We start from the raw sequence: 21,930 nt of genomic DNA, 5'->3' as shown, positions 1-21,930 counted from the left end.
ACCTTGTGAATGTGAGCCTGCTGGGAGAACTAATTGTCTCAATGTAGATATTCACTAGTCTACGTACAGTACTTAGACTGCATTAAGGCTCGAGACATCCTCTATTTAAGTAGTGTGTGAACGCAGACGCTTCAAGCTAATAACGCTTGATTTTGCATTCTAAACTGTGTCAGACTGCTTTTCATCATATAACACAAGTATACTTTGCATTCTCAGTGTTGCCACTAGGGGTGCTATAGCGAATATTAGCACAAACTGTCTTCTTCTACAGTCAGTTTCCTCTTTCAGGTCAACTACTGTCATGGCGGTACAAGAGTTTGATGAGAATCTTGCTGTGTGTGTTAATTAAAGTAAGTCAACCTGATTAACACCACATTTGGTTTTATAGTGCAGACATTTGAAGGAACCTCTTATCGCCCCTTTGAGGACTGAGGTTTGTTACCGCCACAAAGATGCAAGAACATCTTGCCCCCAATATTCAAAACAAGCATGTACAACCCCCCCCCCCCCCAAAATGTAAACATGTTAATACTTCATACTGTAACCCCCCCCCCCCACAATGTTCAAGCTAAATCTACGCCCTTGAATAAAGCAACAAGCAGACATGTTGACAAGTCTCTGATGCTAAGTCTAAGACCAGTCTCAAAACTTATGGCCCGAATTCACCAAACAGTTGTGTCACTATTTCAGCGCAAAACCCTGCATCTTCTCAACAAACCACAACACTCCAGTTGAAACAGGTGATATAAGCGATGAAATAGCGCTGCACCGTATTTGACTAAGGTTATTATCTTTTCAGTGCAAATATGCCTCCTTTCTATGAAAAGGTAATTATTATTATTATAGAATAGAGCTGTCCATTTCCTGTGGTAACTTAGAGTGATTAATTGTTTTAAAAATTAAGAGGATATTTTTTTTTAGCTATATATGTGCTAAAAAATAATGTTCTTCTCCATCATTGTGTGTGTGTGTGTGTGTGTGTGTGTGTGTGTGTGTGTGTGTGTGTGCGTGTTTTGCCCTCACCAATGTTGGGATGCTTGAGCAGGCGACAAATTCTGGCCTCTCGTTCCAGCTTTTGGTGATCTACAAAACAAAAGTGAAAAAAGACATTAGTGTTTCTATAATAGCAAACTACAGTAAATATCACATGACAAACAATTTATCAAAGGTCAAGAAAAATCATCCAATGAGAATATACAAACAAGGAAATAATATTTTTGATTATAGTTTCCCAGGAATTGTGTAAAAAAAAGAAAAAAAAAGAAAAAAAAAAGAGAAAAAATTGTTTTAGGTTCCACTGGGTGAAAATATTAAATAACAGCAAATAGGTAAAATTTAATTTGAGGGGCACGAAATCTACAGTGTAGTTCAATGCAAATATTCCACATCAATAATGACTTGTTTGACAATCAATTTCAAGAGAAACATTTTCTGAAAAAAAAAAAAAAAAATGTAAGGGTAAAAAAATGCTTGCCCTTGCAAAACTCATTACTATAACACTAGGGTGGTTGTCAGATCGTTTCTATATGATTGCTAAGGTGTTCTGAGAGTTCGTTAGGACATTCTAGGTTGTTCTGAGAGGCTACTAGGTGTTGCTAGGAGGTTGCTAAGGTGTTTTGAGTGGTTGTCAGGGCATTGCTATGGTGTTACAACTTCCAAATGGCTACTAAAGCATTGCTAGGTGGTTGCTAGGGTGTTTTGAGTGGTTGTCAGGGCACTGGTAGTGCGTTCTGAGTTGTTGTCAGGGCATTCCTAAGGTTTTGAGTGGCTACTAATGTGTTGCTAGGTGGTTGCTAGGGTGTTCTGAATCATAGTCTAGGCATTGCTAGTGTGTTCTGAAAGGTTTCTAGGGCATTGCTAGGTGGTTGCTAGGTTGTTCTGAGTGGTTGTCAGGGCATTGCTAGGGTGTTCTGAGTGGCTACTAAGGTGTTGCTACATGATTAATGTGTTTTGAGTGGTTGTCAGGTGTGGCAAGCAGTGCGGGGCCAAGCGGCGTCTGGGCCGAGTGAGGCCGGGTAGTTAAGTGGTGAATGAGTTCTCCCTCTGTGCCACACCGGTCACCAGGTCCAACCCACACATGCCTGGGAGTGGAACAGGACGAGGTGGGGGGGTAGAAGAAAGCAGAGAGAGAGAGACGGACTCGCAGGCCCCGGACACGCTGTCGACTGGTCCTCAGCCGCTCCTCCATCCTCTGGCGGATGGCAGCGGTTCCTCCGCCTCCCGGCGGATGGCAGCGAGTCCTCCGTCCCCTGGTGGTCGACAATGGCTCCTCCGCTTCCTGGAGGACAGCAGCGGTTCCTCCGGCTTCTGGCAGATGGCAACGACTCCTTCATCCCCTGGCGGATGGCAACGGCTCCTCCTCCTCCTGGCGGACGACACGACAGCGCATCCTTCCTCCTTCCCAGGTTTTGGCACCAGTATAATAATTCAAGGAATGCAAGGGAAGGAGGAAGCTGGGACTGGCTTGACAAACATGTAAACATTTATTATACGACTTAAAAGGCAAAACCAAATGCACTGCTTCCCCGCAGTCACGCTGCACACACACAGGTCCATGCGTCTCTCTCTCTCCCCGTCTGCTGCTGTCTCCTCTCCTTAAATACTCCCACTGCCCTTCACTGGAACACGAGACCGGTGTGGCACACAGGTGGATCTCATTCACCACTTATCTTCCCGGCCTCGCTCTGGCCAGACGCCGCTCGGCCCTGCCCTGATCACCACATCAGGGCACTAGTAGGGCGTTCTGAGTTATTGTCAGGGCATTCCTAGTGTGTTCAGAGTAGCTACTAAGGCTTTGTTAGGTGGTTGCTAGGGTGTTCTGGTGGTTGTCAGGGCCTTACTAGTGTGTCTACTAGGGCATTGCTAGTTGGTTGCTAGGGTGTTCTGGGTAGATTGCGAGGTGGTTGCTTAATGACCTAAATCTAAAGAGCTCTTTATGTTAATCTGGTTCCTAGGTGTGTTTCATGTTTCCTTTAATTAAACTGGGATTTTCCAACCCGTTTTATTGTATCGTATTTTGGATATGAAAAATCCCTAACCCCAAGTATGAGTAATAGTGAAGCACCACTAAAACTCTTAGCCTCTATTTATAATCTCAAAATGCCTTTTTATCTCAAATCCACCAATCAGCAATCACTTCAGATGCTTCTTAGCCAATAAGATTGTTTGTCTTTAAAGTCCAAACTCCAGGGCTTTAATTAGATGTACTTTTGCAGTCATAATCCTGGCCATTCAACTGAGTGATGAGTCACAGCATGCTGCTTGGAGTCTGTCCAATCAGATCAAATTTCACAAAGCTGCATTTACTGCACATCATTGGGTCAATCAGACACACTGTAAGAAGGATTCTGTGGGCAGTTGTTGGGTTCATTTCAAGAGGGAAGCTGGGGTAATCTGTGACATAACAGGATTACACTGTTTGCTTGCAACCCCGACAGCAAAGCAAAAATCCTCCCGTTTGTGGCTTCAGGTCAATTTATATTTTGCATTTAGAAGACACTTTTACAGTGCATTCAAGGTATACATTTTACTGGGAATCAAACCCATGACCTTGGTGTTGCTAGCACCATGATTTACCAGTTGAGCTACAGGAACCCAGTTAAAAGGCAAAGAATAATGTGGAAAAAAATGTATCTAATTCAAGGATCACTCTGGACTGGTATCATCAATTTCTACTCTCCTCATTATTAGAAAAGTGTAGCAATATGCCGTGTTCTTCATTAAATGTCCCCGATGGAGAGTTTTTTATTCAAATCTAGTTTTTTGCATATTTTAAGTGTTGCATTGACCCAGTTCAGTCCGGTCCCATCTGACAGAGAAAGAGAATGCCAGAAATGGGGCAGGCAGCGATTTTTAAAGTTGTCAAACCAAGTCAACTGTCCATTGACATGCATAATGCATAATATAGAGTATATACTGTATATACATATATATATATATATATATATATATATATATATATATATATATATATATTAGTGTCATGCTATTGATCCACACACTGAATATACACACTTTTTCACATTGTCTATATTGACTATGTGGAAAATCTGTGGAATTCTGCAAAAAAGGATTTAAATATGGTAAATGTGTTAAATGGTCTGAGAAGTGGTCTGGTGGGTAGCTCACATGTTCTGACATGAAGAGGAGGAGTGGTGCTTATGTGGCACTTAGGTCATTTCCTTACACAGAGCCACAGGGTTTACACTCTTAAGAATTTATTCAACACAAGTATTTTAACATAGAAAAATTACACACCTTTAAAGAACTGATAAAAATTTTATGAATGTGATTAGGGATAATTACACAGATTATAAATGTTCCATAGTATTACAATAAAAATATTTACTAACGTATTTTTGGACACCATCATGATGATAATACTATGGTCTTATGTCTAATACCTCACAGTACCATTGAAGTATCATGGTATGTGAATATAAAACAGTACCGTTGTATCATCTAATAGTATCACTGTACCACAATACTGCCACAGCCAGAACCATTGGGCTCTTACACTAGTGTAATATTCATTCATTCATTCAAATATGACACTAAAAGAAGTCAACAGAGTTCAATAGAGGTCTGGTGCCTACTAGTAGTTAGGCACGTTCAAAATTTGCATAACAAACAAATTAGTAAAGAAGAGACAGTCGGACAGAAAACAAGCCAGAGAAACTTGCAAGAGTGAAATGACAAGAACACAATGAACTTACATTTTGCAGCAGAGGAGAAAGATGCAGGATAAGTTTGGAATAAAATACTAGCACTTGAATACTGCATACTTTGCACTATGCACACTGTATACTTGGAATGTCCCGATACTGATACTGGTATCGGAATCGGGTTTAGTACTGCACTCATGTACTTGTCCTCATGCTCGTAAAAAATGCTCCGATACCTTCTGATGTACGAATGTCATTTTGTAAACATTCAGGGCACAAATTAAAAACACATTATGTCCTAGTGTGATTACTAACCGCAAAGGCCGTGATTTAATAAGGAAATATATAGTTTGCATGTGCTGTGCGCTTGTGAGCATTTGTGAATGAGTGGAGCCGGTGTTGTGCAGACATACCTTTTAGAGCTTCTCCACTCATACGTGGAAAACACCATCATGAGCACTGCACGCTCCGTTTGTAGCAGATGACAGTGAGCAGAGCGCTAATTCACTTTGTAGCAAGAGGCACATGCAGACAACATATTTATTTAATTATACAGCAGCGTTTTGCGCTTTAATAATCACATTATTTCGCATAGATACCTGCTTTTCTGGAAGTGAGAAGCTACAGTCCAAAACACAGAAACACTTTAAAACAAAAGCTTAATTTAAATGGAAAAAAGTCTGACAGTAACACATCACTACTGTATAGTTATGCAATATTCACTGTAATACTATTACTAATTATAATATTAATATATCAAGAGGAATTGTATTATATTTAAGAAATATCTCACATCTCTGATGCTCTGTTATGCATCACTTTATTTGAACAAAAATAATGCAATGTTGTATTTTTGGATTGTGTTGTGAGATTCTGTATAAAAGCACTTAATTCGATAAAAATAATACAATATTATGTTGATAACTAATTGTTATATTTTAATTTGAATAAATTTTTTATACATGATTTTGATGATAAAATTTAAATCCACTGTTGATATGGAATTCAGAAAAAAAATAATTAAAAAAAGGTATAGGCGAGTACCGAAAAGGAAGTATCGGTACTCTGACTTGTTCTCTAAAAAATGGTTTCGGGACATCCCTTGTTTATTATACTGTCTAGTATTTTGTACAAATTGTTAGTGAAACTATGCAGAACGCAAAGATAAACGTTTCATGCAGTATATGCAACATTGTCAAGTGACCTCGTTACGTTGCATGTTTAATTACATGAGTTGAATCCAAAAATTATCTCAGAAATAAATATTATTGTGCATTTTTTATTTACTTTTATGTAAAAAAAAAAAAAAAAGACAAATTGATAATGAGCCAAGAAAAATGCAGAAAAACAAAAATTCTGTCATCATTTACTCGCTCTTATGTCACTCCAGATTAGGGCTGGGTGATGCAGTATAAGCAAAAATACTGTATATATATATTGGTTGATGATATATATATATATATATATATATATAAAAATTTTAGATCAGATTGAGGTCAGGGCTTTGTGATGGCCACTCCAATACCTTGACTTTGTTGTCTTTAAGCCATTTTGCCACAACTTTTGAGTTATGCTTGGGGTCTTTGTCCATTTGGATGACCCATTTGCGACGGAGCCTTAACTTCCTGGCTGATGTCTTGAGATGTTGCTTCAATATGTCTACATAATTTTCCTTCCTCATGATGCCATCTATTTTGTGAAGTGCACCAGTCCCTCCTGCAGCAAAGCACCCCCACAACATGATGCTGCCACCCCCATGCTTCACGGTTGGGATGGTGTTCTTTGGCTTGCAAGCCTCAATCTTTTCCCTCCAAACATAACGATGGTCATTATGGCAAAAAAGTTCCATTTTGTTTCATCAGACCAGAGGAAATGTCTCCAAAAAGTAAGATCTGTGTCACCATGTGCACTTGCAAACTGTAGTCTGGCTTTTTTATGGTGGTTTTGGAGCAGTGGCTTCTTCCTCGCTGAGCAGCCTTTCAGGTTATGTTGATATAGGACTCGTTTTACTGTGGATATAGATGCTTGTCTACCTGTTTCCTCCAGCATCTTCACAAAGTCCTTTGCTGTTGTTCTGGGATTGATTTGCATTTTACGCACCAAACTATGTTCATCTCTAGGAGACAGAATGCGGCTCCGTCCTGAGCGGTATGATGGATGTGTGGTCCCATGGTTTTTATACTTGCGTACTATTGTTTGTACAGGTGAACGTTGTACCTTCAGGCATTTGGATATTGCTCCCAAGGATGAGCCAGACTTGTGGAGGTCCACAATTTTTTTTCTGAGGTCTAATTTCTTTTGATTTTCCCATGATGTCTAGCAAAGAGGCAATGAGTTTGAAGGTAGACCTTAAAATACATCCACAGGTACACCTCCAATTCAGTACACCTCCTATCAGAAGCTAATTGTCAAATTGTCTAAAGGCTTGACATAATTTTCTGGAATTTCCAAGCTGCTTAAAGGCACAGATAACTTAGTGTATGTAAACTTCTGACCCACTGGAATTGTGATATAGTCAATTAAAAGTGAAACAATCTGTCTGTAAACAATTGTTGGAAAAATGACTTGTGTCATGCACGAAGTAGATGTCCTAAACGACTTGACAAACTATAGTTTGCTAATATTAAATCTGTGGAGTTGTTAAAAAATTAGTTTTAATGACTTCAACCTAAGTGTATGTAAACTTCTGACTTCAACTGATATATATATATATATATATGACAGAATTGTTATGTTTGGGCCAGCTATCCCTTTAAGGTATCACTCCAAGCAGTGTGCTGCACATTAGTAGGTCATCTGGGACATTATGCATACAGAAAATTTGCATTCTGCAATACTGCAAAAATACTGCAAGAGTAGCATAGAAGTATGCCATTCAGAGCATTTATCTCACTTTGACCTAATCAGACTGATGCTGGTAATTTTGAAAATGTTAATATTGGCTGATACTGATATATCATCATGGTATGGGGTACAAAATACAGCCTAAAACAAAAACTGTCTATCATGCATGCACTTCATTTAGTCATTTGAAAAGTCTTCTAAAGCCATACAATAGCTTTAAGAGAGGAACAGACATCAGGAAAAATCCTGCATTCCACCCTCGCAGTAATATAAATGTACCTTTATGCACTTTCTTTTGTACTTTTTGGAGCTTGACAACCCCAGTCACCGTTCACTGATGTGTCTCTCAGAACATACACTGACAGTAATTTGTCCTGTATTGCAAAGACTGTCTGAAAAGCATCTGTGTGTGTATGTGTGTGTATGTGTGATGATCCGTTCAGAGCTGGCAAGGAAACTCAGTTTGTTAAAGTGGAGGAGAACAACACCGGCTGTTGACACACACTTGGGCGTCGTGTTGGGCAATGGTTCAGTTTGCCCGATTAATGGGAAAAAATCTGGTCATCTCAATTCAGTGTTTATTTTGCGCAGTTACATCACAGATTACGTGAAATAACAATAATGCAATAAACTCAAATGAACGAGAAATATTTATTCATTAGAGTTGCTTTTCCAAAACCTTCAAATAAAAAATTTAAAATAAATAAAAACCTCAGTAATGGAATTACCATCTAATTCATCAAACACTCAAGATCAAAGGGCTGCCAAAAAGTTCAACTGCAACTTGCCATCATTTCTTTTTGTTTACAAAGAACTAAAATTGCTATCTTATGACATAAAATTACTCGACCAACAGTGTTAGTTTGGGGCGGGACGATCTCTTTGTACAACCAATGGAAGACAGGAGTGATTATTTTTGCAATTTCTTTTGGTGGCACTATTGGCCACCAACTTACCTACTTCAGCTTTAATATTAACGTTGTGTCCGACAATGTTTGAATTTGTCGGACACTGGGACTTTTTAAATGTAAACTGCAACAAGCTGCAACTATAAATCAATTATTTTGATAACTGATTAATCTTCAATTATTTATTCGATTAATCAGTTAATCAGAAAAACAAATTTCCTGTATTTCAATAAAATAAAAAAATATATATATTAATGATTGTATGCTATACATTGTGTATAAAATAGGTTTACAAAAATAAATGTTACAATTTAAATTGCACATGTTCAACTTATTCATCATGAAATTTGTTGTAGATTACTTTCATTTCTCCCCTTTTTCTCCCCAATTTTGAACGCCCATTTCCCAATGCGCTCTAAGTCCCCGTGGTGGCGTAGTGACTCGCCTCAATCTGGGTGGCGGAGGACGAATCTCATTTGCCTCCGCATCTGAGACCGTCAATCCGCGCATCTTATCACGTGGCTTGTTGAGCGCTTTACCGCAGAGACATCCACGCGGCATCCACGCACAACTCATAACGTGCCCCACCAAGAGCAAGAACCACATTATAGTGACCACGAGGAGGTTACCCCATGTGACTCTACCCTCCCTAGCAACCGGGCCAATTTGGTTGCTTAGGAGACCTGGCTGGAGTCACTCAGCACGTCCTGGATTCGAACTCGTGACTCAATACTCGCTGAGTTACCTAGGCCCCCCCCCATTTCACCACTTATTATCGATTTTAGTGATTAGTTGTTGCAGCACTATTACAGACGAAAATTGGAATACATTTCTAATGCCCTGTCTACACTGGGATGATGTGCACAGACAATTGTCTGTGAGCTGTGACGGCAAGTGCGTGCAGCACATCAGAAACAGAACAGGTGACCGTAATCTTTCATCATTGATTACAGTGGGAGTGGTTTGCTTTTGACGTGCAGCGTCGCAACGCTCATGTCCAGTGTAGACAAGGTGTAACTCACAAAATTAGACCAGTTCATTATTTTTCATATTACCTTGTGACTACAGTGCATGATAAAATCAATGTTTTTATTGTGATATCAATGCTTATTAGGGTAAAAGCCTTATTTCTATTTTTAAAACAATTCATTTTGCTTTTCTAAACATCTATCTAATGTCCACATTCTGTCTCTCTCTCTCTCTAAACGTTCCTTAGGCAACGTCAAGCCATCACTCAAACTTCTGCTGTCTGTTTATGTATCTATGGTTCTTTTTTTTCTTTTTTTTTTCCGCTCTTCTATTTTTGGCTATCTCCTCCGCATCTGTTTATGGAAATGAGCATCTGATAACTCCAGCCGTTTTCAAATGAGTTCAGGACTCAGACCCTGCCATGTTTTCCACTGCAAACATTCATTTGAATAGTCGGATTGTACTAACAGCGTACAGTATAACAGAACACTGCAGAATATATGGATGTTATATATATATATATATATACTCCTTTGTCTTGCTAAGGCTAAGGCTAAATTTATTGCTAACATTTTATGTATCCTCAATATTTTATAATAATAATAATTTCAAACTTTTTGCATAATTTGATAAACAAAATTTGCATAATGATGCCCAATAATAATACACTTTGTTTAGATAATCATGGTTTTAGACTGGGTCTGCGACAAGGCTAAAATAATCTATTGTTAAATCTAATACATAAAAGGCATTAGAAAAGTACCAAAAATAAATGCTGAAACCCTGGAAAAAAAAAAGTTTCCAATTCAGTTTTAATGAGACCTTTACAACACAAACAGAAAATGTGAAAATCTGTTCTTTTCAATAAAAATGTACCTCTAGGACATCAGCATGCCCAGATTTGAAGAAACACCCACATTTAATAAAATATTATAGATTATTTATCATTTATTACATCCATGGCTAGACATCTAGGCTTACACTTAAAACAAGTGAAAAGAAATCTGCCAATGGAACAAAACTACACTATTTATAACATATATGATTTGACATTTTGATATTTTGACATATTTGATTATATTTATTCAATTGTATATAATATTTATATCTTAAAATACATTCAGAAGTTATATTTAAAATACATTCAATACAGCTAAACTAAAATACATTCACTTTAAAATACAAAACAGTATGTAGTTTGTTTCCCAGGTAAAAATTATCTTGATTAAATATATTGATTAAACATATTGATTGCAATTTTTGTTTTTCCAAAAGTCTGAGACCACTAGTGAAAGTGTTTTTAGTTTTTCCGAATTTTTTTGTCATATTATATTATATTATATTGTATTATATTACTCAAACTGGCATGGACTCCATAAGTTTGTGCAAAACCTGATGATCATGTTATCCAGTTTCATCTTGTGTGCTTTAATGCAAGCAAGGAAATCTGACCTTTTATACAAAGTTAACATGATCAACGTCATAAATTTGCTTACATTTGATTAGTGAACTAGAAATAGTGCAGAATCTGAAATATCTCTTCATTTACATCAGAACATTTAATTGTTTTACTTTCTTTTTTTTTTTTTTTTTAAATCCATCCAATCCAATGTACAGTTTTCAAATGATGACCCAGTTTTTAATGTTGTCTCAGACATTTGGACTCTGAGAAAATATGTGTAGTTTATAAACATTTATTATTGTACATACAGTATACAGTACAATTGTCATGGTCCGGTCACCTTGTCAGGTTGGGGTTCTGCTTGATGGGACCGTGGCAGTACCAGGCTGCCTCAGTGTTTTGCGTACCCCCTTGTGTGAGCGCACCGGTCTAGTTGTTTGGGACCGGCTCTCGCGAGTTACCACCTTGCGCTCTCTGGTGATGTCATGGTCCTGTCAACCTGTCAGGTTGGGTTTTGTCTGACGAGGTCCGTGGGATCATCGTTCCCTGTCTGTTTTTGTCAAAGCGCATTTACGTTTTGCCCTTATGTGTTTCAGGTGCCACTGGCATGCTGAATCAGCATTTCCATGGGAACCCTGATTGTTTCCATGGGAATGCTGATCATTACAACCTTTAGCTGTGAGTGGAACCTGCCCCTTGTTTGTTTCCCCACTTATTTTAATCCCCTCGTGTGTCATGTCCGACTGCAGATCATTGTTATTGTGATTGTCAATGTGAATGTATTGTTTGCTGTCAAGTGTTAACCGTGCTCTCTTGTCTAGTTGGAGATTGCTTGTGTGTCTGTTGATTGCCTGTCTCTAGAGGTGTGGTTACCTTCCTGTTCACCATCGCCTTCACCTTCGCCTGTATAGTTGCCCAGTTCCCTTGGAGGAGGATTCCTCCTTCTCTGACAATGTGTCGGTGGAGAATCTCACCTGGGCTTGATTTTGTTTGAAAAGAACTTTGTGTTGTTACTAATAAACTCATTGAGTGTTTTCCTCTGCGTCTGGGTCCTGTCTCTCACGCCCCCTGACAACAATATATACAGTATAATATAACATATTATTTATATTTAACATGCTTTCTATGAAAGCAAGTCTTGTTAATATCTAATAGAATATAATTTTTTCAACAATATAGATAAATATCTTGGCATAGAGAAAAGTACAAAAACAATGTTGAAATATTCACTATGCCAATGCACTTCCATATGTAATTCTGCTTCAGAAAAGCAAGTTCTTCCTGTTTAATGTTGTTTAAAAGAGTAGAGCCTCAGCTAGCTTGAAGTAACACTCCCGGTTTAAAATGACGTGTGTGACATTTGTCAGACCCACTACTGCAGGCAAAGACTTTCAGAAAGATGAGCTCTGTGTTACGATGAAAGCTATAGCGTGTGTGTGGGTTTGGGTGGTTTACGAAGACTTTTTTTTTAGGTTACAAACTGGTAATTACAAGGGTATTATGCTATAAATGTGGTTTATGAGGACATTTCTAGTGTCCCCATAATTCAAATCGCTTAAAAAATTATACTAAACAATGTTTTTTTGAAAATGTAAAAATGCAGAACTTTTTTTGTGAGGGTTAGATTTAGGGGTAGTTTTAGGGTTAGGGGATAGAATATATAGTTCGTCCAGTATAAAAATCATTATGTCTATGGAGAGTCCTCTTAAGGACAGCCGCACCAACGTGTGTGTGTGTGTGTGTGTGTGTGTGTGTGTGTGTGTGTTTCAGGGTGTCGAATCTGGCATTACATCATCTAAACCCCCAAAGGAACATACTGCAGTCTCCATAGCAACTGTGTGGCAATTTGTTGAGTTGGATTCGGCTGACTGTGGTTGGCCCCCAGCCCCCTTTCATATAGACTTCATACATGTCTCTTTGTCTTTCTTTGCCTGTATTGACTTGTTAATGAATGACAAGCAAGAATTCCTCTCATCCTGCACTAGCTACTGGGGTCATGTTGATTCCAGGTCAGAAATGTGCTGGTTTGTTGAGGGTGATCACTAAAGAGAAAAGGGCGATGCACTGAGGTGAAATGGAGTGCTTTCTAAATGTAGGGCGTGCATGCAAGAATTATAAACAACACCAAACTGCAACTATTCCCGAGTAACGCCCTCAATGTGTGCTAACTTGCCATCTAAGAAAAGATACGCTTATCTAGAAGAGTTTTGTTCATAAACCAACAGAAGGTTGACTCCTATGGAGCAGTTGGTCATTTTTGGTGTACGTCCTTCTATTCAAAGTTCAGATTTCCATTCACATAAAACTCAGTGTTCACGCACATCTGCCTCTACATTTGCATCAGGCCTTTGCATATGGAACAGGGTCTTTATTTTAAGGTGATAAAAGTTTGCTCTCCAAAAACAAATACATATCATGCTTCTATGACACTTTAAGCTCACCAATCAACTTGCATGCTCTTCAGGACTCATACCCCAGTCCTTTACATTTCAAGTGCAACGCTCTATCAGTTGAGCTACTGTGCAATTTCACTGCACTCGAATAAGCTTGTAAAGGTAGTTGGTTACTTTTTGCACTGCAAACATTGAAATGTGTCACTTTACAAGTCATGTGCTATAGTAAAAGAGTTTCGATGTGGTAAGATAGCATTGAGTGAGGAACAGGGTAAAAAGTAAGCATTCATGAACTGATAAAACTGACAAGGTTATAGCTGACAGAAAAAAAAAATGATAATGAAAAATCAAACTCGTCAACAACAACTTGGACCCTGTTATGATCGGTATGTAGTTCTACAACACAAGTGCCTCATTATTCTGCCTTTTAAACTGTACAGCTCATTATCTTGTCAACTGTCTCACTCTCTTTTTACACGGGGAGATGTTCAGACAGGTATAATTACTAGAGGAACTATTACCGTCTACCTCTGCACTTCTGTAACTCTGCTCAGATCCATTGCACCTCATGTCCTAGCTTTCCATCTAATTGTCAGTGACAGATATAATAGGATTCAGAAGCTCTAGTTAGTGTGGAGCTGTTTGGACAGATCTTTTAAATGGGGGTAAAGTCCATGTCCATGGAGGAAAACTTTAAGGAACAGCTGAGATGGGGGCATGGGTAGCTCAGCGAGTCTTGACGCTGACTATCACCCCTGGAGTTGCGAGTTCGTATCCAGGGTGTGCTGAGTGACTCCAGCCAGGTCTCCTAAGCAACCAAATTGGCCCGGTTGCTAGGGAGGGTAGAGTCACATGTGGTAACCTCCTCGTGGTCGCGATTAGTGGTTCTCGCTCTAAATGGAGCGTGTGGTAAGTTGTGCATGGATCTCGGAGAGTAGCATGAGCCTCCACATGCTGAGTCTCTGCGGTGTCATGCACAGCGAGCCACGTGATGAGATGCGCAGAAAAACTGAAATCTGGGCTCTGGTTTCACGTGACAAAGAATCTTCAACCATCACCTGACAAGATTTTGAAAGCCCACGCACAAACATATGTACTTATGAATGGGTTCTCCCATACTATAGACGAGTTTGCCTGAAACACATGATATTTTAGTCAATCAGTACATTTACATGCACTTTAAAAGATTGAGTTCAGTTTTGATTTTTGTTTTTAAATGTCATGTAAATGCTTTAGCCATACTGAAAAAGTTTTAGCGAAGTCGAACTAACAGACCTAGATAATGTGACTGTAGCTCAGCTTCGTCCAGCATGTGTGCATGTTAAAAGGACCACAACTGGCCTTGACATTTTATGCATATATACTCAGAAAAGCAGAGGTGAAGGGCGACATAACACTTCCTCAACTGATGACTTTTTTTTAAATATTCAGTTACGCATTGTGTCACGTATACTTGGACAGACAGAAGACTGTAGTTCGACTGCGTAAAAATGGCTGAAGCTTGATTATAACTGTGCATGTAAATGTACTGAATGTTGGAACAGTGTCCCTTAAATGCACAAATTGCATTTAACATGGAGTTAAAGATTCACATTTAAATATCAACATTCTCACTGTAGGGTTGTCAAACATACGTATATTACCTATAACAGCTAGGTCTGGGCATAGCCGAAATGTTATTTGTGATAAGACACTCCTTCTCATGTTTTATGGCATAAACAATACAATTTCACACTGAAAGAAAATGACTAAACCAGATAATTTATTGTTATAAAATAAATCTTGTATTATACTAAAAATGCATTTCAAATGACAGCACAATAGACATTTATTTAAGCAATAAGTAATGAGAGGCCATCCTATATTGTGAATATACTGTATATTTGATTTGAGAGCCGTATAAAGGATTAGGACTGACACTTAATAAATAAATATTTAATTAAAAGCATCTACATCTGTCAATAAGTGTATCAATAAAAACAAAATGTCATTGACATATTTATTCCTTTCACACATTTCCTAATTGTTTTATTTGTGTATGCACTCAAGAAATATGTTAACCTATTTTCTTTTTTTAATTTAATGAATTTATTTTTTTATAAGTTTTATTAATAAAACTTAAAATATTAAATTTTTTTGTTATTTTGCATAATAAGATCAATTCAATGGAAATTTGTTATGAAATTTAAATGCCTAAATTTTACAAATATTTTTGAGTGTACAGTATATTTATTTATTTATTGACACATTTATTTATGCATTGAAAGATATATTGATATTGACATTATATACTGTGTGTGTGTGGGTGTGTGTGAGTATATATATATATATATATATATATATATATATATATACTGTATATATACAGCTCTATATATATATATATATATATATACTCTATATATACAGAGACCACTGCTAAATGATCAGTTTCTCTGGATTTACTATTTATAGGTATGTGTTTGAGTAAAATTAACATTGTTGTTTTATTCTATGAAGTACTGACAACATTTCTCCCAAATTCCAAATAAAAATATTGTCATTTAGAGCATTTATTTGCAGAAAATGACAACTGGTCAAAATAACAAAAAAGATGCCGTGTTTTCAGACCTCAAATAATGCAAAGATAACAAGTTCATATTCATTTTTAAACAACACAATACTAATGTTTTAACTCCAGAAGAGTTCAGAAATCAATATTTGGTGGAATACCCCGGTTTTCAATCACATCTTTCATGCGTCTTGGCATGCTCTCTACCAATCTTTCACATTTCTGTTGGGTGACTTTATGTCACTCCTGGTGCAAAAATTCAAGCAGCTTGGATTTGTTTGATGGCTTTTGGCCATCCGTCTTCCTCTTGATCACATTCCAGAGGTTTTCAGTGGGGTTCAGGTCTGGAGATTGGACTGGCCATGACAGGGTCTTGATCTGGTGGTCCTCCATCCACACCTTGATTGACCTGGCTGTGTGGCATGGAGCATTGTCCTGCTGGAAAAACCAATCCTCAGAATTGGGGAACATTGTCAGAGCAGAAGGAAGCAAGTTTTCTTCCAGGATAACCTTGTACGTGGCTTGATTCATACGTCCTTCACAAAGACGAATCTGCCCGATTCCAGCCGAAGCACCCCCAGATCATTACAGATCCTCCACCAGGTTGTCTAATGATTAGACGGAGACCTGAAGAGGCCTACAAGCCACAGTGTCTCGCACCCACTGTGAAATTTAGTGGAGGATCGGTGATGAAAGATGTTCAGTTTACTCAAACCATACCTAAATCCAGAGAAACTGATAATTTTGCGGTGGTCTCTTAATTTTTTCCAGAGCTGTATATATGTCAATATTTATTTAAAAAAATATTCTATTGTATGTATATATATATATATACACACACACTCCCGAAAATAATTTTAAGATTTAACCATTTAAATTTCATAACAAAATTCCATAAAAATAACAACAATAATCATAACATTTAAAAAAATATATATATAATTAAACCTAAATATTTTAAGATTGATCAATTTCCTTTTGTTAAAAAAATACACAGTTCAATTTGATGGCATCTTGTTATGAAATTTAAATCATTTTCTTAAAATAAATCTTAAAATAGTCTAAAATATTTAATGTGTGTGTGTGTGTGTGTGTGTGTGTGTGTGTGTGTATACACATACACAGTACTGTGCCAAAGTTTTAGGCACTTGTGAAAAATGTTGCATAGTGAGGATGTCTTCAAAAATAATGACATAAATAGTTTTCATTTATCACTTAGTCATACAAAGTCCAGTAAACATAAAAAAACTAAATCAATATTTGGTGTGACCACCTTTGCTTTTAAAACAGCCCCAATTCTCCTAGGTACACCTGGACACAGTTTTTCTTGGTTGTTGGCAGATAGGATGTTCCAAGCTTCTTGGAGAATTCACCACAGTTCTTCTATCTATTTATGCTGTCTCAATTGCTTCTGTCTCTTTATGTAATTTCAGACTGACACAATGTTCAGTGGGGGGCTTTATGGGGTCAATGCCATCTGTTGCAGGGCTTCCTGTTCTTCTATTCTACTCTTTTCTATTTGCAAAAGTAATGTTTGGGAGTCTAAAATGTATATTTCCTATTGACACACTTAAGCTGAAGATATAAATAACTATCTTCAGACAAATGCTTTTGTGAAACATCTTACGTGCCTAATAATTTTGCACAGTACTGATATATATATATATATATATATATATATATATATATATATATATATATATATCAGTATTAATGAAAAACTATTTAATCTTATTTATTATATTTTTAAGATTTATTTATTAAAATGTCCATAACAGCAGAAGGAAAGATTGTCAGTGGATAATATTTAATTTTCGGTTAACTCCACAAAGTTATCGTATGGCTTTAGAAGGCTTGGAAAACAGCACGTGGCTGGGTAAATAATGAAGGTATGTCCATTTCTGTGATTTCTATTTTTATTACTTCAAAGAAATCCTTCTACAGTAGTACTAAACGCAACAAAACAATGCTTCTAATGGATATAAAGACAAGAGATTTATCGCAAAAACAGCGAGACTTGGCTACAAAAACAGAGGTTTGTAAATACTAAACAGATGTTGGAATTGTGAATGGGGAGTTTGAGTTACAGTACATAACACTGACATTTCCTCAGCTCTATCGGCAAGGCTCTTTAGGGAGTCAAACACTCAGATATAAACAGACTCGTCCAAGGCAAGAAAAGAAGCTAACCAATGCCTGACACTCAAACACAACACTTGGGAAATGTGTGGGAAGAAATGTCAGACAAAAGAATGCAGGACAAAGCTGGAAACGCAGCACAACTGGGATTAAGTTTCAAACATGGTGTACAAGATATTTTTGATATTGTGAGACTTCAATGTGTACGAGTGAAATAATCTCTCATTCTCTGTCACAGTTTGCTCTTAAATTAGCTATTTTTATACAGACTACGCTGCTGATGAGGAAAGCCTTTGGGTAAATCACACAACGCAAACATTTGTGCAACATTTGTTTGATGTGTCATGCAGTGGCAAATTCTTTAGAGAACTGAAGGTTGTCCAAACACAGAATAACTGGGAGGTTTTACTTTATGTGTCTTTAAGTATTGCGCTTTATGCACGTGTAGGCTGTGTTTTGCTCTAGTGAGCTAATCACAGTTACAGTATGTAACACTCTACATCTCTACATATGGGACAAGTGATTTTCTTTTTGTCTGACCATATTTTAAGATTTATTCATCTGTCAGTAAACCGAATCACAAGATGTAATGACTTACAAACTGGTTTTCCAAACACTCCTCCTCCCATCTGCTTGGTGTGTAATGTAAAACATGTTTAGGGGTTCTTACCGATACATCGCTACACTACTTTTGTTGTGATCTCCGTGCTTTAATGCAACATAACAGAAAAAACTGTGTGATAACAGAAAATCCATTTAGCTTTACTGGACCAAAGATTGTATGAAACAGACAGGCATCAGAGAGGGAAACGCAAAGAAAAAGATAAAACAAATTTTCCGATATATATATAGTACATACTGAAAATAGAGAGCGAGACAGACAGAGACCTTAGCAGTCATTTTTTTTCTCCCCACATTGGAAAGCCCAATTCCCACTACTTAGTAGGTCCTCGTGGTGGTGCGGTTACTCACCTCAATCCGGGTGGCGGAGGACAAGTCTCAGTTGCCTCCGCTTCTGAGACATCAATCCGTGCATCTTATCACGTGGCTCGACTGTGCATGACACCGCGGAGACTCACAGCACGTGGAGGCTCATGCTACTCTCCGCGATCCACGCACAACTTACCACGTGCCCCATTGAGAGCGAGAACCACTAATCGCGACCACGAAGAGGTTACCCCATGTGACTCTACCCTCCCTAGCAACCGGACCAATTTGGCTACTTAGGAGACCTGGCTAGAGTCACTCAGCACACCCTGGATTTGACTCCAGGGGTGGTAGTCAGCGTCAGTACTCGCTGAGCTACTCAGGACCCCCTTAGAAGTAATTTGTGAAACCAACAGCTTACCATTAAGAAAATAAAACACATAATACTGTCACACTTGTATATTATTTAATGTAGCCTATGTATTAAATAAGACATACTACTTTTCTAATCTATATAAGCTTTGCCAAATTAAGTGAAGTGGCCTCACAAGGACTTCTATCTTTTCTATTTTAAGGCACCTTTATGTATCAAGGGACAGTGCAGGTCAACATTTGATTATAAAGTCAAATCCATATGTCTTCTCAATGCAGATGTACAGACGAATATGCAGCATGAAAACTGCTCCAGGAAAATATTTATTTAGGCACATTTTATTCTGGACATTAATGTAAGCTTAATAATAATAATAACTAGAACATGTCTAGGTAAAATTTCACATAAAATATATGTGAATATAAAATAACATTATTTAAATTATAAAGCATTTACACATTAAGGCAGTATTTGTTGTACTGACTTTAATGTATGCTGATTTAATAAAACATAACAAAAACATTACAGTAATGAGAATCTAATGAGAATCTTCACTGAGAATAATGAGAATGGCGAGACACTTTTCCAATAACGCATTCAATCTGAAAAATCTATTATATATGCACGGATTAATGTGGAAACTGATTTCATTACATAAAAATCAGTGCAAAATGAAGAGAATTGTGCTTTTATTCGGACCTGTATGATGTCAGGGGTCCTCAAAGTCTTTCTTTAAACAAAATGACAGAGATAAATCATTCATGAAGCATTCAAAAGATGCCACATGCTGCCATGGTGTTTGAAGGGTGCTATATAAATTGTGTAACCATAGCAAAACCTTTCACGTCAGGAAACTATGTTTAACTTCAGCATGAGCACGTTATTCCTTTGTCCACAAATATCCATTCTCACAAAAACAATGTACACACACACTCAGAAAACTCAATTTCTCCTATCTTTACATTTACAATATAATTCCATTTGGCAAACGTTACACTGTTACACTGTTCTACAAATGAAAAGCTAAATGCATTAAATGTGTTAACAAAATATGATGCATTGCATATGTGAAACACATTTAATTAATCTTGTTTATTATAAATATAATAAAATCAACCTATGAATTTCATTAATTAAATATTCCATGAATCTTAAAAGATTTGCAAATATTTGTTTTAAACAAACATTTGAATTGTAGATAACTTACGTTGATATTGCAATGTATGTGTGCAAGAACCACGCGCTACTTACGGAAATCTACAATAAGGACAACACTAATGAGATCACGCTGGGTTCTTTGAATTTACATTACTTTTAACTTTGTAACCCATTCAGAAAGAATGTGGCATGTGATAAGCAACTGAATTGCGGTCAACAAACTGTGAACTACGCAACACACTCTCATGGCGAAATCGTCAGGATTCGTACGACTTTTCTACATTTGGCTAATTCGGATGATATCGTGCGACTGCACTCATTTGAATTCCTATGCCTTTCACTACAGCCAATGACGTCGCTGGACATCTTTCCATCTAATACATGACAATTACTTGCTGCTGTCACACACAACAGCTTCCTATCATGTTTACACACTCTACTGATCGGTTAAGTTTAGATAAGGGGTGGGGGCCTGGGTAGCTCAGTGGTAGAAGACGCTGGCTACCACCCCTGGAGTTCGCTAGTTCGAATCCCAGGGTGTGCTGCTGAGTGACTCCAGCCAGGTCTCCTAAGCAACCAAATTGGCCTGGTTGCTAGGGAGGGTAGAGTCACATGGGGTAACCTCGTCGTGGTCACTATAATGTGGTTAGTTCTCGGTGGGGCGCATGGTGAGTTGAGCACGGATGCCGCGGTGGGTGGCGTGAAGCCTCCACACGCGCTATGTCTCCGTGGCAACAAGCCACGTGATAAGATGCGCAGGTTGATGGTCAAGTGGTCTTGAAGTTTAATTTGTATGAACCCGAATATCCAACGATTGTCAAACATAAAACTAACTTGACCACAGTATGTAATCAGCCCAGTGTCCAGACCGTGATGATCAGCTTAGCCTAATCATTAGCAAGGCAGCTAATGTTAACAACTTCATACAGTCTGAGAAAGCCGAACTGCTTGTGTTTTTTAGCAACATGCACCCGATTACATTTCTAGATGTAGAACATAGGTTTAATATTAAAGATTACTCAAAAGCTTATCATCGGTATTGTGGATTTTTTTTATCGCGATAAATAGAGAACATTTTATTGCCCAGCCCTACTTAAAGGTACACTTCACCAAAATGAATATTCTGTCACCATTTACTCACCCTCATGTTGTTCCAAACCCATTTAACTTTCTTTATTTCTTTTTTTTTCTCCATGTTATTGGTATCTTATCTCCTTTTTTTGTATTCCACAGGAAAAAGAAAGTCATACAGGTTTGGAACAACATGAGTTTGAGTAAATGGAGACAGAATTTTCATTTTGATGAAGGGTACCTTTAAGTCTCAAGAATTCTTTTTGTTTAGGGGGCCTGGGTAGCTCAGCGAGTACTGACGCTGACTACCACCCCTGGAGTCGCGAGTTCGAATCTCAACCAAAGGTCTCCTAAGCAACCAAATTGGCCTGGTTGCTAGGGAGGGTAGAGTCACATCCTCGTGGTCGCGAATAGTGGTTCTTGCTCTCAATGGGGTGCATGGTAAGTTGTGCATGGATCGCGGAGAGTAGAATGAGACTCCACATCCTGTGAGTCTCCGCGGTGTCATGCACAGCGAGCCACGTGATAAGA

General features: G+C 37.8%; 1 protein-coding gene across 15 annotated transcripts in view; it reads right to left on the bottom strand.

Moving 5' to 3' along the window:
- camk2d1 (calcium/calmodulin-dependent protein kinase (CaM kinase) II delta 1) overlaps nt 1-21,930 on the bottom strand; it is a 92,966-nt gene that overhangs the window by 62,086 nt on the left and 8,950 nt on the right. For all 15 annotated transcript variants that reach the window (XM_051673427.1, XM_051674469.1, XM_051673729.1 and 12 more), the window contains exon 3: nt 1,024-1,083. In XM_051673427.1, the coding sequence (XP_051529387.1) occupies nt 1,024-1,083 (60 nt within the window). The remainder of the gene's footprint in view (nt 1-1,023; nt 1,084-21,930) is intronic.

The sequence above is a fragment of the Myxocyprinus asiaticus genome, chromosome 1, assembly GCF_019703515.2.
Source record: "Myxocyprinus asiaticus isolate MX2 ecotype Aquarium Trade chromosome 1, UBuf_Myxa_2, whole genome shotgun sequence".
NCBI lineage: Eukaryota > Metazoa > Chordata > Actinopteri > Cypriniformes > Catostomidae > Myxocyprinus > Myxocyprinus asiaticus.
Note: the sequence above shows the minus strand (reverse complement) of the source record. Positions and strands in the feature narration are given on the sequence as shown.